Below are 26,442 nucleotides of genomic sequence, written 5' to 3'. Positions count from 1 at the left end.
GGAGGTTCCCTGAAACGGCTCCCGTTAAAAACTAGGTCTGGAAAGGAGAAGCAGCAGACTGGTGGTGCGATGCTGGATGGTAGGAGGAGAGCATGAAGGCTCGTGTTAATGTTAATGATGGAGGAGGGGGGGTTTCTTCTCAGGAGAAGCCCAGGGAGTTGACTGAGCTCCGGTGCTGCAGGTGGGGCGTGGTGTTGGAGTTGGAGGCCTTCAGGGGCGTGCTGCAGCCCTGGGCCTGAGGGAACCGCTGGTGGTACCGGTCCAGCCGCAGGTACTTCACCGTCACCAGTTTACCTAAAACCACAAGTCGTGTAAACAGCTTAATCGAAATATTGTCTTATTTAGAACTAGAAGTGGAGAGCGCAGACCTCCACCAAGGCCAATAGCCCATTCTGCTACTATATGCACATTTCCTGAGTCGGATTGGATCCGCTCAAAAATGTCACGGGTTCTTCCTGACCCGTGCTACACTCTTCCACCAACCAAGTTTCATGAAAATCCGCCCAGTAGTTTTTCTGTAATCCTGCTGACAAACGGCATCGATAAGGTCAAATAGTCAGATTATTGCAGTCTCTATAGCCTCATTCACACAGGCTGTGAAAGCGGTAAATGTTGTGGAATTAGTAAGCCTCGCCGCCGGTGTGAAAGCCGAGTGGTGGATAATTGTGTTACGCCTTTCGTTGCGTAGGTAGTCATAGCCGCCAATCTACGTCTGCCTCGGTCTGAGGAAAGGATATTCCCTCTGTTCTTCAGTATCTCCTCAAAACAATCCCAATGTTTGGAGAAACCAGCTCCAGAACTGCAATCTGTCTAGCCTGCTGTGCGTTCCCTCACAAAAAAAACAACTAACATTATAGTATTCATGTTCCGGAGCTGATGGACATTAGCTCTTAGGCTATAATTAGGCAACTTCATGGGAATAATTTGCTTTACAAAAACCAAAAGGTAAGAATTAGCCTTGTACCTAATAGGTATTAGGTACAAGGCTAATTCTTACCTTTATGGATCAAAGAGGCACCATCATGTATAGGTACTACCTATACACGATGGTGCCTCTGTACACCGCCGTTGCGGGCCTTCTGAACGGCAATATTGCGGGATCTCTGTGTGAAAGCGGCTTATATAAACATAGTCAGTGTTACAATTCATTGGTCGTCAATAGAGTCAGACTATTTAGTGGCTGTTTAAGCCTCTGGAAGGACAGATATTAGACTGATCAACAGGTGAGATTCTGCAGGCCCGTTGTTGATGATGTGATGGAATTTGCAAAAGTTATCAAGCATCTTGTTTACCATCAAACCAGGAGCCGTGAAGAGCCTTGAAGGCCTTCCCTGAGTGATCTGCAGAGAGACACTTCACATAGACGCAGCCCTGAGGAGAGAGCACAAACACAGCACATCATTGAAGGCCTTCCCTGAGTGATCTGCAGAGAGACACTTCACATAGACGCAGCCCTGAGGAGAGAGCACAAACACAGCACATCATTGAAGGCCTTCCCTGAGTGATCTGCAGAGAGACACTTCACATAGACGCAGCCCTGAGGAGAGAGCACAAACACAGCACATCATTGAAGGCCTTCCCTGAGTGATCTGCAGAGAGACACTTCACATAGACGCAGCCCTGAGGAGAGAGCACAAACACAGCACATCATTGAAGGCCTTCCCTGAGTGATCTGCAGAGAGACACTTCACATAGACGCAGCCCTGAGGAGAGAGCACAAACACAGCACATCATTGAAGGCCTTCCCTGAGTGATCTGCAGAGAGACACTTCACATAGACGCAGCCCTGAGGAGAGAGCACAAACACAGCACATCATTGAAGGCCTTCCCTGAGTGATCTGCAGAGAGACACTTCACATAGACGCAGCCCTGAGGAGAGAGCACAAACACAGCACATCATCTCTTCATGTTGCCAAATGTAAAAGCCAGGATTATCCATATGAACTCAGCAGACTATTTATTGTCCAGTAATGAGTAATGATCCAGTGATGATGATTCTTCTTCTGTGGTGTTTTATGGCAGTTGGCATCCTTTATGTTGTTGCATTACTGCCTCTTTCTGGATTTATCCATCCACTGTTTCCCTACATTCTGTGCCTGTGAGCCTTCATCCATGATCCAGTGATGATGAGTTATGATGCATAGTGATGATGCATGATGTGTAGTATGTTGATGGATAGTGATGATGATGCGTAGTGTGTAGTGATGAGTTGTAGTGATGTGTAGTGATTGGTGCTCTTGGTCGACGAGATTCACGTTGGTTGAACAATCGCTGGTGTTAATAATTTAATAGGAGAAATTCAATTTCATAAAAATAAAAGCGATCCGGAACGAAGTAACATGCCGCGGAAGCAAGTTGCAACACGGACATTTTTTAGAAGCAAACAATGGACACGTTTCAGCACGCAGCCACGATCAGCTGTTAACAAGCTGTTAACGAGCACAGTAGGCACCTTATGAGATGAGACTAACAGACATCAGTGAGACTGGACAGAGATACACTCCAACTCCGGTAATGTTAGACAGGCTGTTATAAGATGTTACTGGAATAAATCGCAAAAGCTGTCTAGCTGTCCTTTCTGCCAACTAATTAACCATGCCACGTGTGCTAACGTTACATGACCATCGCACAGACTTTCCCTGAACTGAGCAGGTGGCCAGGTGTTGCATGTCATGCTGATCAGTCTGTCCATTCCGGTAACGTTACAGCGGTACAAATAGCTTTTATTTATAATTATCAGCTATCAGAGATAGTGCGCTCAGTAGTCAGTACACTGCAAAAAATGAAAACTAAAAAGTACACTGCAAAAAAAAAGACCCCGTTTCGACCAATCGATTGGTCGGAGCTGTGGTCGATTTCTGGTCGACCAGGATAATCTTTGGTTGAGGGCAGCCCTAGTAGTGATGATGTGTAGTGATGATGCGTACCTCTCGTGAGTTCTTATCGACAGCGATGTGGACGATGCCGTCGTTGTCGCTGCACTTCTCCAGGATGGCCTCATGGATGGCGAGGTCCCAGTTCTCCCCAACCTCCCTGAAAACACGCACACATACGTCACACTTTGACGTGTCTGGGCATTTCCCTTTAGTTCATTTATTTGCATATACTGTGTACACACACACATACACAAACACGTGTGCGTACATGTGCGCGAGCACACACACACACACACACAGACACACAGACACACACACACAATAGAGGAAAAATACAATTTGTGCAGGTGAGACCAAGAATCTCTAGGCTAAAGAAGCAGGTACTCACATGACTGGGTCAAACATGTTTCTGATCTTCAGACATGGTGTTAGGCTGTTGGGAGGAGAGTTCCTCCGGTCCAGAGGGAATGCTGTGAAGAACAGACAGAACCTAAACATGAAGCCACTCAGGACAGTGGAGTGAATGAAGGTACATGATACTGACAGTTTTCTTTGATAAACCATGATGGAAAAGTTGACTTTGTTGCAAGCCAGAAAGAAACTGCTCAATATGAGCATCAGTTTTTTATTATTAACACATTGAGTGCCAGCCATTTTTTCAATCCTGTAGGTAAGTTGTGCCAGGTTTTTTTTTGAGGATTCTGGCTCATTTTACAACAGCCGAGGATTCTTTTCTGTTAAGACTTCGTGAACACCAATCATCTAAAAATAACTAATAGAATGTGTGCTTTCTCTGTCTAAAAGAGTTAGTTTGCAGAGTTAGTAGTTATGTAGATATTAGCCGTTGAGTACAGCATGGTTTTAGCGTATGAGACAGCAAGCTGAGATAATCGCAGTTTTGTGAAATTCAATCAAACAGCAGAACAGTCACCTGCCTGTGATTGTGGGTGCCATTGGGCGAGTCTGTATACTGTATTGTGTGTGTGTGTGTGTGTGTGTGTGTGTGTGTGTGTGTGTGTGTGTGTGTGTTCGCGCGTTGCTCCGCGGCTCTGGGGGGAGGGGATCTCTGTCCGTTCTTTGCCCCCGCGGCGTGTCTGTCTCCCGCTCTGTGTGTGCTCTCTCTCTCTCTCTCTCTCTCTCTCTCTCTCTCTCTCTCGGGACTGGGGGGAGGGGGAGAGAGAGGGAGAGAGTGTGTGTGTGTCTAAGCTTTTGCGATTCTGGTCTTATTTATGCGCGGGGGTGCTCGAGTGTGTGTGTGCGCGCGCGCGCGTGTGTGTGTGTGTGTGTGGGATCGAGGGAGTTTTCGCCGAGCTGCTTCCTTGAAAATTACACTGTGGCTTTCTCCAGCGCGCTGGCTGGCTGCTCTGGCTGTGGCTGGCTGTGGCTTTCTCTGTCTTGGGAGAGAACTGTCGCCACTTAGTGGTCGGTAAAATAGATTATACACATTCTCTTCCTCCAATAGTGATATAGAAGACGTAAAAGGGGTGGATTGATGTCCCACCGTCAAAAAAAAAAAATGTTTATGTAAGACGAGATAGCTCGTCTATGGCACTTAACCGTTGGATTATGTAAGACGAGATATCTCGGCTATGGCACTCAACGTGTTAAAGTCGAAAATCGTTTGACAATCTTGTCTTAAAAAGTACGTATTGCATTGTTTTTACCAGTGCCTGTCTCTTTAAGAGCTGCAAGTTTGTCCGTGTGACGTTGCCATAGCTGCTGGCTGTGCAGTGCGCACTCACTCACGCAAGGAGCATTAGCGACAGTAGCACTCAGCAGCTCCTTGGTATAAACAGTAGAAACGTAGTAGTGGTGTCTACATTACATAAACACTCAGCCACAAGGAAAAGGTTTCAAGGCTCATTACTGTGTGAAGAAAATACATTCTGTCTACTCTTCCATGGGCCATCTCGGCGTCATTCGGGAAGCTAAGCTAACGATGCTAACGTGGCTAAGGTAGTCTGGGTCTGGGAACGTCAATAGAGTGCCAAGGTCACCCCCTCTCCCTCTCCATGGGATTTCATCCCCCATTCATTTTTCCATAGACCATACGTAAAATGCTATAAAAAATGTTTTACATGGTCCAACCAAGCGATTTAATACTTAAAATCAGGGGAGACCATAATGACATTTGACTCGCTTTTTTTAAGGGGTGAGTTAATTTGAAATTTCGAAGTGTTTTTGCTAGAAATGCCCATCCCTAGTCCAGAGTGCGGTTTGCCCTAAGCCTAACCCTTAAAGGTAAGTTTGGCCGGGAAATAAACGTTCACAAAGTGTTTTCGATTACCAATGAGTGAATGCGCCATTCCGTAACTTAAAAAATTTGCCCAGTCGCGTCTCTCTGCGTTCAGCCATTGCAAAGACATTGCAGGATTTTCTGCTGGTTGCTGGTCAAGTTTTCCTGGCAAATTTGGCAGATGTGACGTCGTGCGCGTTCACGAGCCCGTCCTCCTGGCTCTGGCCGGAAATATTACCAACGAAGAAGAAGGCTAACAAGCAATGGCTATATGTTACATTCGTCGCTAGCTACTACAATGCCAGCAAAAACAAACAACAACACAGACCCCAGTAAAAGTCCACACAGAAAAAGAAAGAAATAATTATCTAGTGAAGCCCGTCTGGCCAGGCAGCAGCAATGTGACCGACATCGGGGGGAAGTAGAGTCGGGGCTGTGTTTGCAGTTCATGGAGGCAGGGCCGCTGCTGGCCATTTGGGTGCCCTAAGCGTAATTGTTTGTGGTGCCCCCCCCCCTCCCCCCGCAAAACTTTCAATAACTGTCAAACGAAAGACTGCAAAATCATTAATTATGAACGATACTAGTGTATCTCACATTACATTACATGTGGCAAACAAACAATTGTTAGAATTACTGTACATGTCAGCAAACAAGCGATTGTTAATCTGTACATGCAAGCAGGGGCAGACTGGGATCATAATTCAGGCCGGGCATTAGATACCAAGCAGGCCAGGCCGATATGGGCCGGCGTGCGTGCCGGCGCCCGAAGGGCGGCGGCGAGAAATTTGGGCTGTTTGAAGCCCAATTTGGGCTGTTTGAAGCCCAATATGGCCGTTTGAAGCCAGATTTGGGCCGTTTGAAGCCAGATTTGGGCCATTTGAAGCCCAATTTGGGCCGTTTGAAGCCCAATTTGGGCCGAGTCCAATTTTACAATGAGATGCACCCACTTTAACCCTGAATAAAGTAATAAAACCACTAGTAAACCAGTAGGCGGCGCCTGGCCTGCTGTTCAGTGAGTGGCCTGACTGAGGGCACCAAAAAAAAAAAAAAAGAATTGGTGCCCTCAGTCACATGATGCCTACGCAGTCTGCGTAATCTGCGTATAGGGTGCCGCGGCCCTGCATGGAGGGACCTTGTTGCTTGTAGCTGCTGTAATGTTTTGCCCGATAACGTTAGCTGCTTGCTAATGGATTTAACACCTGGTCAGAAACTCTGTGTGAAGTAATGCAACAGTCGCAAATATGCCTAATGTTACTACCGTTATGCTTATGGTCATGGAACATTGTTTGACTGACTGCAGTTAGCTGGAGTGAAACTGCCGATTATAATGTTAGCTTGATGCTAAACGCGACTAACGCTAACTAATAGGGGTCTGCTCGCTATATATAGATTACCACCAGCTCCACTAATAACGTTACCGTCGTCTTGTGTGGAGTAATGAAACAGTCGCAAATATGCATAACGCTAACTTTACTACCGTTATGCTTATGGTCATGGAACATTGTTTGACTGACTGCAGTTAGCTGCGGTGGTGAAACTGCCTAATATCATAATGTTAGCTTGATGCTATATGCGGCTAACTAATAGATTTACAGATTTACATTTATAGAAATTACCACCCAGCTCCACTAATAACATTACCGTCTTGTGTTGATAATGAATGTAACAGTCGTAAATATGCCTAACGTTACTACTGTTATGCTTATGGAACATTGTGTGACTGTTCAGTTTGGTCGCATTCAGATCACATCAACGCCAGGCATTAGACGGTACCGGGGGAGCAGGCTCTGACTGCAGTTAGCTGCAGTGAGACTGCTCATAATTATAACCTTAGCTTGATGCTAGTCAACTAACTAATATTGATTTACATTTATAAAAATTACCATCCAGCTCCACTAATAACGTTACCGTCTTGTGTGGATAATGAATCTAACAGTCATACATATGCTGAACGTTACTGTTACGCTATACTGTAGCTGCTGGCCATGTTAAGTGTATGTTACCTTTTCCCTGCCAGACTTTGGAGGGCACCAGGGAGATCTTGTCGCAGCTGAGCGAAGGCTGAATCCACCTCCAGACCAGGAAGTCTGCTCCACCAATCCGCTGTGACTCCGTTTGGATCCTCGACTCATTGGCCGAGAGGAAGCTCATGGCCCGTTGCCAAACTTTCTTCATTTTCTTTCTGTAAAACGACAGCCAAACAGACATCTCAACACCTCATCAAGGAGCAAGGACAGATTGTGTCCCACCAATATCTAGCTAGTTAAATATCAGTGTATTCATTCAAGCCCCCAGGTTTTCTACCTGCTTAACGGATGGTGTTCTATTTCAAATGTTCTACCGTTCTGAGCGCCTGCAGTTAGCTGTTAGCTACGTTTGTTACATGGTAGTAAGACGCCACTGAATGACTAGTTTGATATAACAGTTAGCCAGTTCGAGTCACGCTCTTTCCATAAAGCACATCAGGTTTGATATGTTGGCTAGTTGTTGATATTATAACAACATTGTGGCTCTAATCTAAACTAACGTTTTTCGGAGATGCGGACAGGTGGCGACTATTTCTGTTTTTTCCGCTCTGGGTGCAGACAAACAAAGTTGAACAAAGATAGAACAGTGTTGCAGTCATTATGCTGCAGTGGAATGAGTGGAATAAGCTATTAGCCTTCAGTTCTTATCAATGTAAGTTCTTTGGCGCAAATGATGACGTACGTTGGTACAGTACACGCACATGTACGTTTTCATATAACATCGATGGTTGTACAGGTAGGAAAAACTGACTGGAAGGTGCCTTTAAGGACCAATTTATGTAAACTACAGCTATAGGGGTGTTAAGTGTCTCATCCTGATTGACTGGCCTGAAATTCTCTTTGATGGATACGGTGCAGTAGAGACAGACAGTGGTAGAAACTATTCAACACTAACTTCATACGAGTGACCAAAATTTTACTTTTGATCAAGGACTGAGAAAGTAAAAATTCTACTTGTGAAGAATATTTTTTACAAGGTCAAATTAATCACTACATAGACCCGTTTTCAGTGTTCTATAATATAGAAACACATGCTGTACACTATCGTATAGAAACAGCACTGTCTGTTACTTTAGAATTTGCCAATTTTATCCACCATAAAGTTAGATAAAGATTGTGATTCATCAAGTGCATCGAGTGCGACAGATGTCAATATAACCAAGGCATTCAAATGCTACTTGCTGCATGACGGCTGTGAATTTTGGCTCCTGCGTTACACAATCGTTCTGTCAAAATGTGTTCTAACAAAAGTCTTCTAATAAAACTCCCTCATTAAAGAGTGAGGTGTTGAGCTGGTGGCGTTGGTACTGACCGGTCCTGAGGCTGGACCAGAGAGTCTCTGACATGGGGAATGGGCAGGTAGGGCTGCAGATCCTGGTTCTCCTGGCAGGCCTCGCTGTGGCTCCTCAAAACATCTGAACACAGTATATGGTATTTGAAGCTTTTCAATTTAAAGCCCATGGCACACCAATCAAACAGTCAACAACTGGCCATTGTTAGATAATGTGTTAGATATATCCAACATTATCCAACAACTGCCAACGGCAGTTGTTAGATCATGTTTGATTGGTGCGCGCGCCATGGGCGTAACAGACAAACAAGGCTTGAACTTGTGGAATCTGACCAAAGCCACCAAACATCTCCAAACAAGGACAGCCATGGCACAGTAGAATGTTTGATTGGTGTGCCATGGGCTCAAGACTTTCACACAATCTTCCAATAAAAGGTGAATACATGCAAGAACCCGGGTCAGTAATCCAGTTGGTGCAGCAGATAAAACAAATCATCTGAGCAGAGTCCAGCAGTGTTTAAAGGAAAACACCAACATTTTGAGAGATTCACCTACTTGCCATCTTCCCAATAGTAAGACGAGAAGATAGATGCCCCTCCCTTCTCTGTGCGTGGAGTACAACTATAACAGGCTACAGTATCTGGCGGGCACCATCATGCAGCACCTGGCTATAGTGAAGATTTCAGCTTAAAACAGGGTGTAAATCACGTCTCTTCAAGTCAACTTAGCATCTCAGGGCTTGTGGAGACTTGCATTACGCCAGGTGAGCAGTATGGAAGAAAAAAAAAATCTTATGTTTTTGCTCATGACTACCATTCATTGTGCTAAGCTAACTAGCAAGAGGTATTTTTCTAATACATGCACAGAGAAGGGCACCGATCTTGTCTTATTATCGGGAATATGGCAAATAGGTTAATCTAAAAAAAAATGTTGACGTGTTCCTTAAAGAAAAGATAAAATAAGATGATGAAAGTGTCTGCTCCGTACCGATGATCCTCTCCACCATGTCATACATCTGCCTGGTCTCCTCCTCCTCCCTCCTCCAGCGGTACTTCATGTAGTAGACCAGCCCCGACACACCACCCAGCACTGCATGGGGACACAAACAGTACCAGGTTACAGGTTACAGTTTAACTCCTTTGGGATTTTATGACAGAATGCTCTCCCAATTTTACCCCAATACCTTCTGTTCGCACACATGCCCCTACTTACATTTTACAGTTGATTATTCTGCATTATGGAAGTTTAACATTACTTGGCCTGTGTTGAATGAACGTTTCTGTGGAGTGACACACTTATCAAAAGTCTCGAGTGCCCTACCATAAATCATCAATGAACATTGGATATTGGATAGCATATCCAGACCTATCTCCACACTTGGTTTTAGCGCTGGTCTCTGAGTGACGGCATAGAAAGTGCTTTAACAACTTCACGTTTGTCTCACAAAGCCAAAGTAATTACAGTATTGAGTCATTTAATCAAAACATGTTTGCAACTGCTGCTGAAGATCAACTATCTGACAGATACAGTAAATTGATGTTAGTGTGTGCCCGCAAGCATAGGCTGCACTGCACTGCCTTCGCTGCTCCGCTGTAAATGTGTGGGGGGTTTGTCCTGCATTGTTTAATGTCAGATTTGCGGGAATTGATGAAATTATGAGCGATACTCGCGCATAATTCACCGCCGTTCATTCTAACGAGCAGAGCAGGTGTGTGTGCGTGTTTAATTTGATTTTTTTCAACTCTCATCCTAGCTTCGTCCCAAAATTGATTTTCATCCTCCCTTAATGTCAAGCACTGCTTCGGGGTTTCTGCAAGTTTCAACAAGTTAAATGTACGACTTTTTAAGACATTTTTAAGACCATTATCAATGCAATTTAAGACCTATTTCATGTCTATAGTGGCAAAAGAATTACGAGGGATATGAAGGAAAATCTGGCTTTGATGCTCCCGATGTGAAACTGTATCTGGGGAAGAAAACAGGTGTTTGCTGCTGGCTTTTTATAGCAGCTTTATGTGAGACTGACGTTAACGCAATTTGATGAACTCTGATGAAGATGTAATGGAAACAGTCTATACTCGGTACCAAATAAAAGGCATTGAATTGTTCAAGCTGCTCCAGATTCCTTCCTTCATTTTGATGCTGTGTCCCTCTTCTGTGACGCACCGGACGTGCCTATAGCTGAAGCATGGTGGGAGTCCCTCTCTACAAGTAATGTTAATTTCATAACATAAAATTTAAGACCTGGAAAAATCATATTTAAGACATTTTATATGAATGAAGTACAATTGAAGACATTTTAAGGCCTAAAATTCAGATGATTGGATTTTTGATTTTTTAAGACCCCACGGAAACCCTGTTACTTTACAACCTATGTTTTCTCCCTTTGTGTGTTCTAAAAGGTGTATGAAAAACAGGAAGCGTTTAATTGAGCTGCCAGCACCTTTCTGCAATTCATTCTCAATGGTAAGGACGCTCTAGGAGCGCTGCTCTTCCCAGCAGCACCTGCCGTTCAAGCGTTCTCAGCAGTTGAGCACAATAGTTCAACTTTTGGAGAGGCGTGCTGCTCGTCAATGTCACAATTTTTGCACTGTCTCTGACCTGGAGAAAACACGTCCTGTCAACATGGCCGCCTAGATACTGCAGCCTGTTTGTCTCACCTGCTGCGATGAGGAAGACTCTGCTGATGACGGTGAGGAAGGCTCGGCGCACGCGGCAGAGGAAAGGCATGCTGGGATGGCTGGACTCCAGCCAGGAGATCTCTGACACATCAGTAACGGGGTCCTCAGCCGTCAGCCCCGTCAGCCTACGCACACACACATTTTAACCATTTATCTATGTCCACTCACAAAATCATGTCCACTCACAAAATCATGGACTAGTGGCATAGGTACAGTAATATACCTTATTTTCACCATACGCTTCTTTCTTATTTGCATAAGGTCTGGAGCCAGGCTAGTAATTTCCTGCACTAGTGCTTTTACTTGAGTTAATTTTGACTCAAGCAACAATACTTGTAGTTGACTGGAGTTGTCAGTACTCTTTCCACCTCTGATATTGGGTGCATGTAAACATAGATTTGAATGCAGCTGTGATTTGTGAATCTACCTGATCCCAACATCCTGGCCTGTCCGCACGATCCACTCCAGAGACGTGAGAATGAAGCCGTCAAACTCCGGATTCTGCTCCTGAGAAGAAGAGAGAGAAATGGCTACTGTGGGGGATTAACAGCACACAGCCACTCCCCACTGTAGCTTTCATTTAAAGTTCCCGGACTTTCCATGAATATGTTTCCATGACCTATAAATGTTCTTCCTTCCTGGTTTGTTAAAGTTGGTTTCCTGTTTGGATGTAGTCCATCTATGCAATGAATGCACCAAACAAGTTGGAAAATACATTGTGCTATATTCCTGTGTACTGACCAGACGGCAAGCTTGGGTTTTGACAGAGGAAGCCGTGGAAGTGATACTGAAAGCTGTAGTTCCTCGAATGGCCACTTGAGGCTGGCTCCAAAAAGGGAGTCGTTCCCCGTTCACCCCGTTAAAATGCCTTTTTCGACCCGGTGTCTATTTGGTACTCTGCTTTTATTTGAAGTTTTAAATTATGGTATTATAGGATTACTATAGGAATATTATAGGGATACTGTAGGACTATTATAGGAATACTAGCTCCCTATTGCCAAATACAATTGTATTGACTGTATCTCCTACTAGACAGGACAGGACTACACAGGACACGGTTTGAAAGTGAAATACATGCATGCTTCACCACCGCTGCTACAACTCCATTAAACTTTCCAACTTTTTCTCATGGTCTAGTGTTAAAAAAGCAAACGAAAATCGCAAAAAATCGTAATATCGAATCACAATACTTGAGAATCACAATTAATATTGAATCGTGAAATGTCATGTAAAGAGAAAGCGTGCGTACCTGCAGATAGAGCCAGGTGTGTGTAAGGTGTGATGTAAAGAGAAAGCATGTTTACCTGCAGATAGAACCAGGTGTGTGTAAGGTGTGATGTAAAGAGAAAGTGTGTGTACCTGCAGATAGAGCCAGGTGTGTGTAAGGTGTGATGTAAAGAGAAAGCATTGTGTACCTGCAGATAGAGCCAGGTGTGTGTAAGGTGTGATGTAAAGAGAAAGCATTGTGTACCTGCAGATAGAGCCAGGTGTGTGTAAGGTGTGATGTAAAGAGAAAGTGTGTGTACCTGCAGATAGAGCCAGGTGTGTGTAAGGTGTGATGTAAAGAGAAAGCATGCGTACCTGCAGATAGAGCCAGGTGTGTGTAAGGTGTGATGTAAAGAGAAAGTGTGCGTACCTGCAGATAGAGCCAGGTGTGTGTAAGGTGTGATGTAAAGAGAAAGTGTGCGTACCTGCAGATAGAGCCAGGTGTGTGTAAGGTGTGATGTAAAGAGAAAGCATGTGTACCTGCAGATAGAGCCAGGTGTGTGTAAGGTGTGATGTAAAGAGAAAGTGTGTGTACCTGCAGATAGAGCCAGGTGTGTGTAAGGTGTGATGTAAAGAGAAAGCATTGTGTACCTGCAGATAGAGCCAGGTGTGTGTAAGGTGTGATGTAAAGAGAAAGCATGTGTACCTGCAGATAGAGCCAGGTGTGTGTAAGGTGTGATGTAAAGAGAAAGCATGTGTACCTGCAGATAGAGCCAGGTGTGTGTAAGGTGTGATGTAAAGAGAAAGCATTGTGTACCTGCAGATAGAGCCAGGTGTGTGTAAGGTGTGATGTAAAGAGAAAGCATGTGTACCTGCAGATAGAGCCAGGTGTGTGTAAGGTGTGATGTAAAGAGAAAGTGTGTGTACCTGCAGATAGAGCCAGGTGTGTGTAAGGTGTGATGTAAAGAGAAAGCATTGTGTACCTGCAGATAGAGCCAGGTGTGTGTAAGGTGTGATGTAAAGAGAAAGCGTGAGTACCTGCAGATAGAGCCAGGTGTGTGTAAGGTGTGATGTAAAGAGAAAGCATGTGTACCTGCAGATAGAGCCAGGTGTGTGTAAGGTGTGATGTAAAGAGAAAGTGTGTGTACCTGCAGATAGAGCCAGGTGTGTGTAAGGTGTGATGTAAAGAGAAAGTGTGTGTACCTGCAGATAGAACCAGGTGTGTGTAAGGTGTGATGTAAAGAGAAAGCATGTGTACCTGCAGATAGAGCCAGGTGTGTGTAAGGTGTGATGTAAAGAGAAAGCATGCGTACCTGCAGATAGAGCCAGGTGTGTGTAAGGTGTGATGTAAAGAGAAAGCATGCGTACCTGCAGATAGAGCCAGGTGTGTGTAAGGTGTGATGTAAAGAGAAAGTATGTGTACCTGCAGATAGAGCCAGGTGTGTGTAAGGTGTGATGTAAAGAGAAAGCATTGTGTACCTGCAGATAGAGCCAGGTGTGTGTAAGGTGTGATGTAAAGAGAAAGCATGTGTACCTGCAGATAGAGCCAGGTGTGTGTAAGGTGTGATGTAAAGAGAAAGTGTGAGTACCTGCAGATAGAGCCAGGTGTGTGTAAGGTGTGATGTAAAGAGAAAGCATGCATACCTGCAGATAGAGCCAGGTGTGTGTAAGGTGTGATGTAAAGAGAAAGTGTGTGTACCTGCAGATAGAGCCAGGTGTGTGTAAGGTGTGATGTAAAGAGAAAGCGTGAGTACCTGCAGATAGAGCCAGGTGTGTGTAAGGTGTGATGTAAAGAGAAAGTGTGTGTACCTGCAGATAGAGCCAGGTGTGTGTAAGGTGTGATGTAAAGAGAAAGTGTGTGTACCTGCAGATAGAGCCAGGTGTGTGTAAGGTGTGATGTAAAGAGAAAGTGTGTGTACCTGCAGATAGAGCCAGGTGTGTGTAAGGTGTGATGTAAAGAGAAAGCATGTGTACCTGCAGATAGAGCCAGGTGTGTGTAAGGTGTGATGTAAAGAGAAAGTGTGTGTACCTGCAGATAGAGCCAGGTGTGTAAGGTGTGATGTAAAGAGAAAGCATGTGTACCTGCAGATAGAGCCAGGTGTGTGTAAGGTGTGATGTAAAGAGAAAGTGTGTGTACCTGCAGATAGAGCCAGGTGTGTGTAAGGTGTGATGTAAAGAGAAAGCATGTGTACCTGCAGATAGAGCCAGGTGTGTGTAAGGTGTGATGTAAAGAGAAAGTGTGTGTACCTGCAGATAGAACCAGGTGTGTGTAAGGTGTGATGTAAAGAGAAAGCATGTGTACCTGCAGATAGAGCCAGGTGTGTGTAAGGTGTGATGTAAAGAGAAAGCATGTGTACCTGCAGATAGAGCCAGGTGTGTGTAAGGTGTGATGTAAAGAGAAAGCATGTACCTGCAGATAGAACCAGGTGTGTGTAAGGTGTGATGTAAAGAGAAAGTGTGCGTACCTGCAGATAGAGCCAGGTGTGTGTAAGGTGTGATGTAAAGAGAAAGCGTGTGTACCTGCAGATAGAGCCAGGTGTGTGTAAGGTGTGATGTAAAGAGGAGAAAGTGTGTGTACCTGCAGATAGAGCCAGGTGTGTGTAAGGTGTGATGTAAAGAGGAGAAAGTGTGTGTACCTGCAGATAGAGCCAGGTGTGTGTAAGGTGTGATGTAAAGAGAAAGCATGTGTACCTGCAGATAGAGCATAGCTTCCTCCATGGACAGACTCCTGTTTGGATGCTGCTGGGCTCCACAGTCGTGCTGGCCTGCAATTACAACATCAAGCCCTCACCATCTGCAACAAGTCAGCTTTCCCACAGGGATCTATCAACTTCACGTGTGTGTAAGGCCATATCATTCTTCATCCATGCATCCATCTTCAAACGCTTATCCGGGGTCGGGTCGTGGAGGTAGTAGTTCCAGCAGGGGACCCCAAACTTCCCTTCCCTGGCCACATTAGCCAGCTCTGACTGGGGGATCCCAAGGCGTTCCCACGCCAGCGTGGAGATATCATTTCGTTAGGGCTGTCCCAACGCGTCGACGTAGTGGATATCGACGACTACGTAATTGCATCGATTTGCATAACGTGCGTCGAAATTAAGTGAAGCAAAGACAATTATTACACTAGATGACTCAAAAATAATAACGATATCAGATTTCAAAATAAAACATTTTAATGGCATCCGTGTGCTTTAGACTTGTGTAGAATGGTTTTTATTTTGGCAAAAATCCGACCGGAAGTCGTATTGTTCTCGCTAGCGGAAGCGGCTAGCGTTAGGTAGTGAAGAAGATCGCTGCATCCGTCTATCACATGGATTTGTTATTCCCAAGCGACAGGACAAGCTACAAAAGTCTGTAACGTTAAACTCTGCAAATTGGAAATGACGTACCCGCAATGTTATGTATACCTGTCCTGATGGGAAGCAAACAGCACCAAGTTGGTCCTGTTTAACGTACTTTTTGGCCATGCATATTAGGATCAACACGCAGAACGTGTTTGTTAGTAGTAACGTTAGTCACTTACAGGGATGCAAACTAGTAGGGCTGCCCTCGACCAAAGATTATCCTGGTCGACCCCAGCTCCAACCAATCGATTGGTCGAAACGGGGTCTTAAAAAATAATAAATTTGCATTTTTTCCTCCAGTGTACTGAGTGCACTATACCTGATAGCTGATAATTATGAATAAAAGCTATTTGCAGCATTGCACGTTACCAGGAATGGACAGACTGATCAGCATGCTGTGCAACACCTGGCCATATTCAGCGATGGGAAACAGCTTTCAGAAAGCATGTGCAATGGTTATTGTTTATGTAACGTTAGCACACATGGCATGGCCAATTAGTTGGGCAATAAGGAGAGCTAGACAGCTTTTGCGATTTATACATATTATAACAATCTGTCTAACATTACCGGAGTTGAGCTGGAGTGCATCTCTGAGGACGTCCAGTCTCACTGACTGTATTCTCATCTCATAGGTGCGTAACGTTAGGTGCTCGTTAAAAGCTTGATAACAGTTGATGGTGGCTGTGTACTGAAACGTGTCCATTGTTTGTGCTCGATAGCTGACCAATTTAACTGTTAATCCCATCGCTCCCTTTACTCTTCCGTCTAGATAGCCTGCCAACTGTGGTTAGCCTGTCTACCCTGTTACTTCTGCTCCTGTGTGCACTTCCATAAAAGGTCTGTGTTGCTTCCACGGCACCCGTTCCGGAGCACTTTTATTTTTATGAAATGAAATCTCTCCTATGAAATGATTAACACCAGCGATTGTCCGACCAATGAGAATTTGGTCTACTGTAGCATAACGACCAAACAATCGGCCAATCGACCAGGAGGGGAAAGCCCTACAAACTATTCGCCTTTTCCATCCTAAAATAGGGGGATTTCTGAATGGTTTTTTGTCTGCCCTGGTATCTGTCACCTTTTTCACTACCAATGACTTTGCATCCCTGCATTTAAAATAAAGCTGCATTCAGCGATGTTTTTGTGTTAAAGACCCATTCCGTCAATTGTCACTGTTACTGACGTCAGTGGCCGTTAGAGTAACTGCAGGCAGCGTGTGAACGAGCTGATGCGCAGGCACCATACTCGCACGCACACAAGCAGCTGCCTAGCAACAGCAAAGCTGTTGGTTGCTTTGTAACGTTAACTCATAAAAGTCACTTGAAAACGGCAACCTGGACAATTTATCGGTCAGATCAGCCTCGAGATGCCCAGGAAGGATTCTGGATAAATTATCGGACGTTATTGTGGCATGTTTGGCCGTGTTTTGGCTTACATTGGCTGCGGGGAAATGGATAGGATATTCACGTTACCGTGAGCCAGGAACTACCCTGCTTCCCCTGTATGTACGGTACCGTGTAATGCCTGGAGTTGACAAAACTGAACAATCAAACAATGTTTCATAAGCAGAACAGTAACGTTAGGCATATTTACGACTGTTACATTCATTATCCACACAAGACGGTAACATTATTAGTGGAGCTCGGTGGTAATTTCTATAAATGTAAATTAATATTAGTTAGCCGCGATTAGCATCAAGCTAACGTTATCATAGGCAGACTCACCACCGCGCTAACTGCAGTCAAACAATAATGTTCCATGACCATAAGCATAACAGTAGTAACGTTAGGGTTGCATTACTTCACACAAAACGGTAATGTTAGCAGAGTTTCTGACCAGGTGGTCAGATACTGGCTTGTACTACGGAGTGACAATAAAAATCTTGAATCTTGAAAATCCATTAGCAAGCAGCTAACGTTATCTGGTCAAACCCACATTACAGTAGCTACAAGCAGCAAGTTCCCTTCATGAACCGAAAACACAGTCCTGACTCTAGTTTCCCCCCGATGTCGGTCACATTGCTGCTGTCTGGCCAGATGGGTTTCATTAGATAAATATTTATTTATTTATTTAGTGTGGACTTTTTCTGGAGTCTATGTGGTTTCCTTTTGCTAGCAGCTAGCTACGAACATAACGTTAGCCATTTCCTGTTAGCCGTCTTCTTCGTTGGTATTTACGCCGGAGCCATTTTTTTTTTTTTTACCTTTATTTATACAGGGGGAGTCTCACTGAGAGCAATGCTCTCTTTTTCAGGAGTGCCCTGTTCACATTCATACCTGGAAGCTGACCAGTACAACCACAGTCTGATCTGCTGGCCACTGATCAGCTCCACTGGAGCGGTTGGGGATAAGGGCCTTGCTCAAGGGCACCTCAGTGGTAGTAATGAGGGAGGGGCAAGCGCTGCCTTTTCACTTTCCCCACCCAGATTTATCCTGCCGGTCCCGGGAATTGAACTGACGACCTTCCGGTCACAAGCTCGCTTCTCTAACCATTTGGCCACCACTGCCCAGAGGACAAGAGGCAGGCTCGTGAACGCGCAGACGTCACATCCTCTAGCTGGGGCGGGAAATGTTCACCCCTTCGAAGATGCTGTATTTCCATGTATCTTCTGAACGGCTGGTCGGAGAGAAACGCCCCTGGTTGCGATTTTTAAGTTACGTCAAGGCGCATTCACTCATAGCCAATAAAAAACACTTTGTGCACATTTATTTCTCGCCAGAACCGACAGAATGGCCCTTTAAAATAAGTGTTAAAGGAGAATTTCGGTTTTTTTGAACCTGGACCCATCTCCTGGCAATAATTATGATTTGGCCACTCACCCAGCGATGTCCGCGGCGTTTCTGGCCGCCCTAGCGTTGTTTTGAGATCAATAGCATCCAAGTCAGTTGTAAAATGGAGCTGATTTGGGGCCAAGTGTGAGCCTGTCTTTCCTGCATCTAAATAGCTATTTTTATTCCCGTTTTCGCCACATATCGTCGTAATGTGATCCCTCAACATCCACCAGAGTGATATTTCGCCCCAGGCCATTTCCTGGAGTCTCCCAGGGATCAAATTGCCTCAAACGTGATCTCGGTCACCAAGTCTCGTAAAGTCCCGCGATACTTTCCTGCCGACTGGCCAACTACAGGTAGGACGCTTTGCGGTGGTGGTTTTAGCGTAACCTATGTGGGGTTTGGCATAACCTTCGTTATTTCGAATCCCACATAGGTTACGCTAAAACCACCACCGCAAAGCGTCCTACCTGTAGTTGGCCAATCGGCAGGAAAGTATCGCGGGACTTTACGAGACTTGGTGACCGAGATCACGTTTGAGGCAATTTGATCCCTGGGAGACTCCAGGAAATGGCCTGGGGCGAAATATCACTCTGGTGGATGTTGAGGGATCACATTACGACGATATTTGGCGAAAACTGGAATAAAAATAGCTATTTAGATGCAGGAAAGACAGGCTCACACTTGGCCCCAAATCAGCTCCATTTTACAACTGACTTGGACGCTATTGATCTCAAAACAACGCTAGGACGGCCAGAAACGCCGCGGACATCGCTGGGTGAGTGGCCAAATCATAATTATTGCCAGGAGATGGGTCCAGGTAAAAAAAAAAACGAAATTCTCCTTTAAATGGCTCTATATTCTGACAGCAACCACTGAAATAGTGTTTGGTCAGTAATTTGGAACCCCCAACCCCCCGCTGTCCTCTATCTCTCTCCTGTAGCCCCCCCCCCCCCCCCCCCAATGACATGTTTCTCAAAGTGAAAACCAAGTTGTGAGGTGACATAAGGGTCCCACGCAAGACTGACCCCCCCCCCCCCCCCCCTATCAAAACACCCTAATCGAAAACTGGATTATTTCTCTCTGCCTTTTTTACAATTGTGAAATAGGTTACGACAATAATTAGACTTTGTTTTCTTTTTTCCCCTTACAATTTCAGCCCAAATGGAAAATTCTGCAATATTCCATGTTTTACAGTTGATTCCATTTTTATTCCGAGATTCCCTCCTCGTTTTCCTGCATTGTGGAAATCCTATGGGCCTCCGTGTGCATGCTTCAGCTATGACTCAAGCGTTTCAACAGCCCATCATCCACTGAGATATAGGAAAGAAGGGAAAACACAGCAGGCAGTAAAGAACATGGAAACCCACCGGCGATCTGAGCAAGGTGGTCGTGTAGGTTGAGCAGGAGCTTGAGGATCAGGTCCTTCTCCTCCTTGTCCTGAAGGAAGAAAACAACCGTTTGTCAAGTTAATTCCCAAAGTTCAAAGACCTTTTCATGCCAGATAGAATGTAAAACAAGACGAAATCAGAATAATAATGTGATGTAGCTCTCTGCAGTCTGAGATGTTTAGACCTGCACTTAGGCCTTAAATGTGTTATTTTATTGTATTCAAGAGCATTTAAGGCCTTGAGTTGAGATGATTGTCTTACCACCGTCTTGCTCTATACGGTATATATTGAAGCAATGCGGTGGTACACAACTTTGCTGTAGACAAAGCTAAAGGGAAATAGGAAAAGATCTACTTACATAAGAGCTGTCAAACTCGCTGCCAAAAGGGTGGTTCTTAACTGCAAAGGAAGAGAAATAGATAGAGAAGTTAGGAGACAGAACCAACAGCTGAGGTGCAGACAGGAGGAATCATGGATTTAGAAAATGCTCTCTTTTGCCAGTAAAAGAAAACAAGGTTGTTCACAATTAAGATGTGCTCTGTAGAGAGTAGAGGACAGTGGGATGTGACTGTAGTGTAGACTATAGTCTCGCTAGCCAGCCTCTCTCTTCCCTTCCGTCAGAGAGTCTGGCGCCGCAGGTTTCCATTGTGGGATTGCGAAAAAAATGCTCTGTTTGGGTTAACTCATTGAGTGCCAATGACGTCGAACAACATCAATTCAAATAGTAACGTAGCTAAAGACGGCAAATGCGTTTTTTGACGGTGGGACGTGGATCAAAGCCTCATGCATCTCCTGTAAAAATATTGGAGCTATTGAAGGTGTATAACCTATTTTACGGACCCATTAGGTGGCGACAGTGCTCTCCAGATTAGAGAAAGGTGAGGAAAAACAGCAGAAGAAGCCCCGTGATGAAACGGAAACTGATGCTGGAGCCAGAGCCGTATAGATTGCTCTGGCTGGAGCTAACGTTAGCTGCGAACAGCAGTCAATCCGCTCCCACAACTGAGCCCCTCTGTCTCTGCTGCATAGTTTCTCCACACGATTAGCCGCCAGAAAAGCAGCACCCGACGCCGAAGGGCCAAACCATTCTCAGCAGTCCGGTTTGGCTTTTCGGTGTCGCGCTGGGAGCCGGCGCACAAAAACGGAGCGCTCCGAAAATAGACGCTGGGTGCGTGTTAGGCTGTGTGTTGGTGTGGGGGTGAGTTTCTCCCAGCTCTGGCATGCAAGCTGTGTGTTGGTGTGGGGATGAGTTTATCCCAGCTCAGCATGCAGAGATTCGTCGCCTGACGCAGGCAGCCAGAGACCCGAGCAGAGCCACCAGAGACACTCCCACGGAGGAGGAGTTTACAGTTGAGGGGGGTGGGGCACGCAGGGCACCACACAACTACACCATGTCACTACATCAGAAAATATTAGCTTCAGAGTCAGTGATGTGCTTGAAATGCTTCATTTCACAAAAGGCTCATTATCTCAGCTTCTAATTTGAAACGTCTGTTTTTGGTGAAAACAACCTATCTTCTCCGGCTGATAACTAAAGAACGGAAAATGATATCAACAAACTTTTTTTTGCTGATGATACAATAGTCTCCTCGTTCTTTGTGCGTGTTCGGTGTTTACATAGTAATATCACACAATATTCTGTGGGCCTCGAGAAATCACTGAAAATGCTCTGAAAGGGCTGGCACTGGGAGCATCCGTTTTCCAAAAGTGGCTGGCACTCAATGAGTTAACCAATCATCCTCGTCTTGGGCGGTGCTTAGCGTTAGTGCCCTTGGAAAATAGTTTCGGGGTGGAACCGAGCAGGCCTTCTTTATTGCACAATCCAAATTTTCTTCAAAACTTGCCATTTTCAGCGTGTAGCAACGAGTTAGCCTGTAGGTTTCTGCCGTTAGCTTTCTACGCTAGCTAGTTAGCGTCGTTGTTTTCACAGCCGGCCGGGAGCATTACAGCGACACACATGGGAGCGGAAGCCGCTCTGATTGACATGGTCGGAGCCAATGACAGAGCGTGACAGAGCTTGCAAGCGGGGGAGCGAATATCCTGCTGCCACCGAAACAGCCGCTCGAATGGGAGAGCAGCTTTAGAGCAGGGGAGGGCTTATCCCTGTTGCCTGTTTCCATGGCGCCAGACTCTCTGACAGAAGGGAAGAGAGGCTGGCTAGCAGTAGACTATGAACCTAACACATGAGCTCGGCCCTCTGGCACATCTTTTTTTTATTTTAGTTTTGAAAGTTATAGACCGCATGTTTTGTATATTTGATAGATAAGAGTTTGGTTGGAAAGTTCCTGGTGCATCCGCCATCTTTGCGTCAGGCATGGGTCTCCCGTCTCGTCTCCTTGAAGACAACACGTGACGTGGTCAGTCCGCGACACATGAAGTGGTCACTGGCCAGCTGCGTGCAAGTCGCAAACGGCAACAGCAAGTCTGATGTAGTTAAAAACAACATAAAAAAAAAATCCCCCACATTTTGGCAGCAGGCCAACGTTAGACTTTGGGGAGATCAGGGAAACCGGTCTCTTGTCCTTGTCTTGTCAGTGTGCAGACAATAAAAATAAATAAATATCAAAGTTATTGGAGTGCTGTCCTGGAGTAATTCCTTTCTGTGACATTTTTTGGAGGGTTCAGCACAGAAAGTATTGAGGGTTGAGCGTCCTCAGTAGAGATGCAGCGGTATGAGTTTTTGGCGGTATGATAACCTTGGACAAAAATACCGCGGTTTCACGGTATCGCGGACCTTTATGTGTTATTGTGAAATCTGGCAACAACAAAAATACTTTTCTTGTGTGCCATTGAACAAAATATATTTTATTTTATTTATTTCATCTTATTAATTTATGTAAAACTAAACACATCATAATATCAAATAAATGTTTATCTTGATGACTTCTTGATTATCACAGGCTCAGCTACACTGATTGCTGAGACTGGGCAGCCGGGGGGAGGGGCCACGTAACTGCACTCTGTCTGGGCACTTTCTCTCTCAGGGGGAAACAGCTGATACCGTGGGGAAGGTATGACAGCAAATCTTAGTGTTTTTGATACCTTGACTTTTTGAAACCGCGGTATACCTTCATACCGGCATCCCTAGTCCTCAGTGATATCAATTGATGCGCATACGTTTCTCATGGGATGTTTACTGTTCGTCAATTATAAACGTCATGCAGCTGTTTATTTTCTGTGGAGCAGTGCTAGTGGTCAAAAAAGCTGGGTAGCCTAAACTATAGATTTCTGATTCTGAGGCAGTTTTCTCGCATGTCGTGCCGTTATAAAAAAGGTGGATAGCCTAAGTAAACTTCAGTCGCCCATATGTGAGACTATATGTGACTAGAGCATAGGGGTGGGAATCACCAGATGCCCACGATACGATACTGAAACGATACTTGAGTCACGATACGATAGTATTGCGATACTGCGATATTTTCGATATTGCGATCTATTGAATATTGCGATATTTCGATATATTGCGATTTCTTACTTTTTCAACTGCAAATGATGTCCCCAAAGGAAAACTTTGTCAACATCTGGTTTATATAAGAACAATTTTTCAGTCTGTACATCTGACTTCAACCATTTTATTGCAGCAACATTGTCAAGTAGACAGACCAACAACTTTCATAAAGTCATGTCATAGTTGCATGCACCTGACAAACTGAACTGTTTGTTACAGTCTACTTACAGTCCACTGGATGTGTGTGTGGACTACTGTACTTATGTAGTTTTTGCAACTTCACTTCACTTACACAAAACATTTTGTGCAGCCCATTCAGTAACTGGGGAATTTGTAAATGACTGTTATGACAAAACTGTTACTGTTAAAACAAAATGAAAATATGCTACAGTTTGTTTACTGCTGGCCTTGGAACTAAAGTTTATAGTAGCCCGGTGGCCTGGCATGGCCTGCAAAAAAAAAAAAAAAAAAAAAAAAAATGTTTTTTTTGCAATATCGATATTTGGCGTCCAAATATCGATACGATATCGTCAGGCAAAATATCGCGATACTGTGGTGTATCGATTTTTTCCCCCACCCCTACTAGAGCAACTGAAACATATCCCTATAATATAATTTTATTCTTATCATCATCATCATCACCATCGTTGTTTATTTTGTGGTGTGATCTTTGTTGTTTATTTTGTGTACTGGTGTGGACTAGCCTACTTATTTCTTGTAGTGTGTCTCATATAGAACTTTTTGAGGGTTCCAAATATGTACCAAGCTATTCCAGCAAGCAAAATTACATCATGATGAAGTTCATTCAGGAACTTTATACATAAAATATGTCCAGATTAACAATTATGCAACATTAAAAAAAACTACTACCCATCCGGCATTTGAACCCAGGTCTCCCATGTGAAAGACTGATATTTCACGATGGCGATTGACAGCGGCACGTTGAACTATACGAGTCTGGACAGTTTAAATAATGAAACATAATTAATTTCACTCAAACCTTAATCCAGAAGAATCATTGACGTTGCCCTCAAATTTTGCAAGTGTAGCTTCAGGAGGACGTGTAAAGAGGGAGAGGGAAGGAGTGAGGGAAAGCAGGTAGCGTTGGATTAGTGAACCTAAATAACTTCACCGCGGTGCAAAAACGCCTCTCCAAATTCAGCATGTGTTTTAGTCACAGCCTTGATGACGAGAGAGAGGAACAGAGCTGAGGAGAGAGGGGGAGAAAGAGAGAGGAATAGTATAGAGAGAGAGAAGGTGGCATTCCATGCAGCGCTGCGCTCTCAAACGCTTGAAAAACACGCGTCCGAGCCTCCGTGGCAGTGCGCTTGTAATTAGGGGGTACGAATAGCATTTGCCCCGCGGCGTGGCTATTCATACCCGGGTACAAATAGACACTCCATAACAATTATTATATGGAGAAAGTGCTGGACTGACCGCGAAGGGGGGGAACTGTCGTCGATACAACACGGGCCGGTGAAGAGAAGGGAGGGGAACGGGCACTGCACTAGTGGATTTTAAATTCCCATGACTTGTCCAGGTTTTCCATGACGGTACAAACCCTGTATATTGCCCCAGCCCTAGAATAAAACAGTCAAGCACGACAAACAGGCCACCTTGTGCGATGTACTTACTGACTACATCCACCGGGGAGGCTCCAGAGCCCCTCATCCTCAGGTACAGCAGGCCGAGCAGCAGGAAGAAGAGGCAGGCGGCGGTCAGCAGACACATGGACAGGTAGTGGGCACTGAAGCTGCAGCGGGCCGGGGACCACACCTCGTCCCGTTTGAACTGCTGCAGCAGCTCGTCCTCCGTCCCCGACAGCTTCTGCTGCAGCGCCGCCTGGCTGTATGGCTGTGCAATTCATCACATTTTAAACACAGTTACAACAGAGTATAACAGGAATAAGTCCGTACTCCGTACGTGTAAAAGTCAATGGGATTTTTGGACGGGGATTTCGGTTAAATGCATGAGATAAGGTCTGTGGTTAACAAAAGTTTATGAAACCGCAAGGTTTGTGTTCAGCAAGATGAGGACCACTTTTATGACTTTTGAAGCCCAAAATGCTTCTTTTTTTTCCCACTTGATTTTCAGAAAACGCTTCAAAAGTTATAAAAGTGGTCCTCGTTTGTGAAGATGATCTTGCTGAACACAAAATGTGCTTTTTCATAAACTTTTGTTAACCACAGACCTTATTTCATGCATTTAACCGAAATTCCCGTAACCGAAATTATATATATAATATTAGCCTATTTATTTATCTTTTTTTACTTTCATTTATTTCTTTGTTTTTCCAGTTCAAATTATAGTTAAAGTTCAAAGAAATCCAGTATTAAATAGACAAGTTTTTCAAGTTCAATTGAAAAAATGCACAATGTTGCCAAAGTCAATGAGTAATCGCCGTAAATAATCATGGTCTCAATATCAGTCGAAATAATGTTGATTATGAATTTTGCCATAATGGAGCAGCCCTACCTGGCTGTATGCGTGGTTGGGGCTGGTGTGGTTGGAGTGGTTGGCCCGGTAGCTTTGGGACAGGCTGCTGTAGTTAGAGAAGCGGGGTCTCAAACCGAGGCTGAACCGACTGGTGCTGCTGGAGGGGGCTGCCTCTGAGCCCTCCATGTGGTTTCTGTCCCCGGCCAGGCTGGAGGGGGCTGCCTCTGAGCCCTCCAGGTGCTTTCTGTCCCCGGCCAGGGACACGTAGATGGCCCGCCTGGGGAAGCCACGGCTCGCCAGGGCGCCTGACAGGGCCGACTCGCCTCTATTGCCCCCGTTCTCCTCCCCCCGGTCCTAGAGGTGGGAATCACAAGTTTAACCATGATACAAATACTATATTCTTTGGACAACGATAAGATATTTGCTTGATATCACAAAGTCTGCCATGGTACGATTTTGATTCGATTCAATTCAGGGGCCTGTGATCGATATGAGACAATATCACATGCCCATGGCATTTACACAATCAGTTACATTCATGTCAACTCACAAAAAGCAACTAAAATATGATTTGACCATTTTATTTCTGAGTTCCTCTAGACATTTACGGTAAATGGAAAACAATCTACTCTTTTTAATAAAAAAAAATATTGGGGCTTCTAAACACATGTTAAGGCTGGCTCACACTACAGGATTTTCGGGCCGATTTATGCCCGATTCACCCCTCCCGAGAAT

The 26,442-nt window shown here is 44.8% G+C and overlaps 1 protein-coding gene across 1 annotated transcript; it reads right to left on the bottom strand.

Annotated features, from left to right (window-relative positions):
• lemd3 (LEM domain containing 3) lies at positions 1 to 26,154 on the bottom strand (the record flags this gene model as incomplete). The annotated part of the gene is made up of 15 exons (XM_083661179.1): positions 1 to 294; positions 1,293 to 1,371; positions 2,928 to 3,033; positions 3,265 to 3,346; positions 7,116 to 7,294; positions 8,452 to 8,554; positions 9,418 to 9,519; positions 11,091 to 11,236; positions 11,539 to 11,618; positions 15,009 to 15,082; positions 19,803 to 19,872; positions 20,182 to 20,222; positions 24,906 to 25,125; positions 25,747 to 26,061; positions 26,143 to 26,154. 15 exons carry the CDS (start codon positions 26,152 to 26,154, stop codon positions 140 to 142), a joined length of 1,764 nt encoding a protein of 587 aa, XP_083517305.1. The 3' UTR covers positions 1 to 139.
• Positions 26,155 to 26,442: the final 288 nt, after the last annotated feature.

This window comes from Poromitra crassiceps (genome assembly GCF_964638095.1).
Source record: "Poromitra crassiceps genome assembly, chromosome: 2".
In the NCBI taxonomy this organism is placed as follows: Eukaryota; Metazoa; Chordata; class Actinopteri; order Beryciformes; family Melamphaidae; genus Poromitra; species Poromitra crassiceps.
Note: the sequence above shows the minus strand (reverse complement) of the source record. Positions and strands in the feature narration are given on the sequence as shown.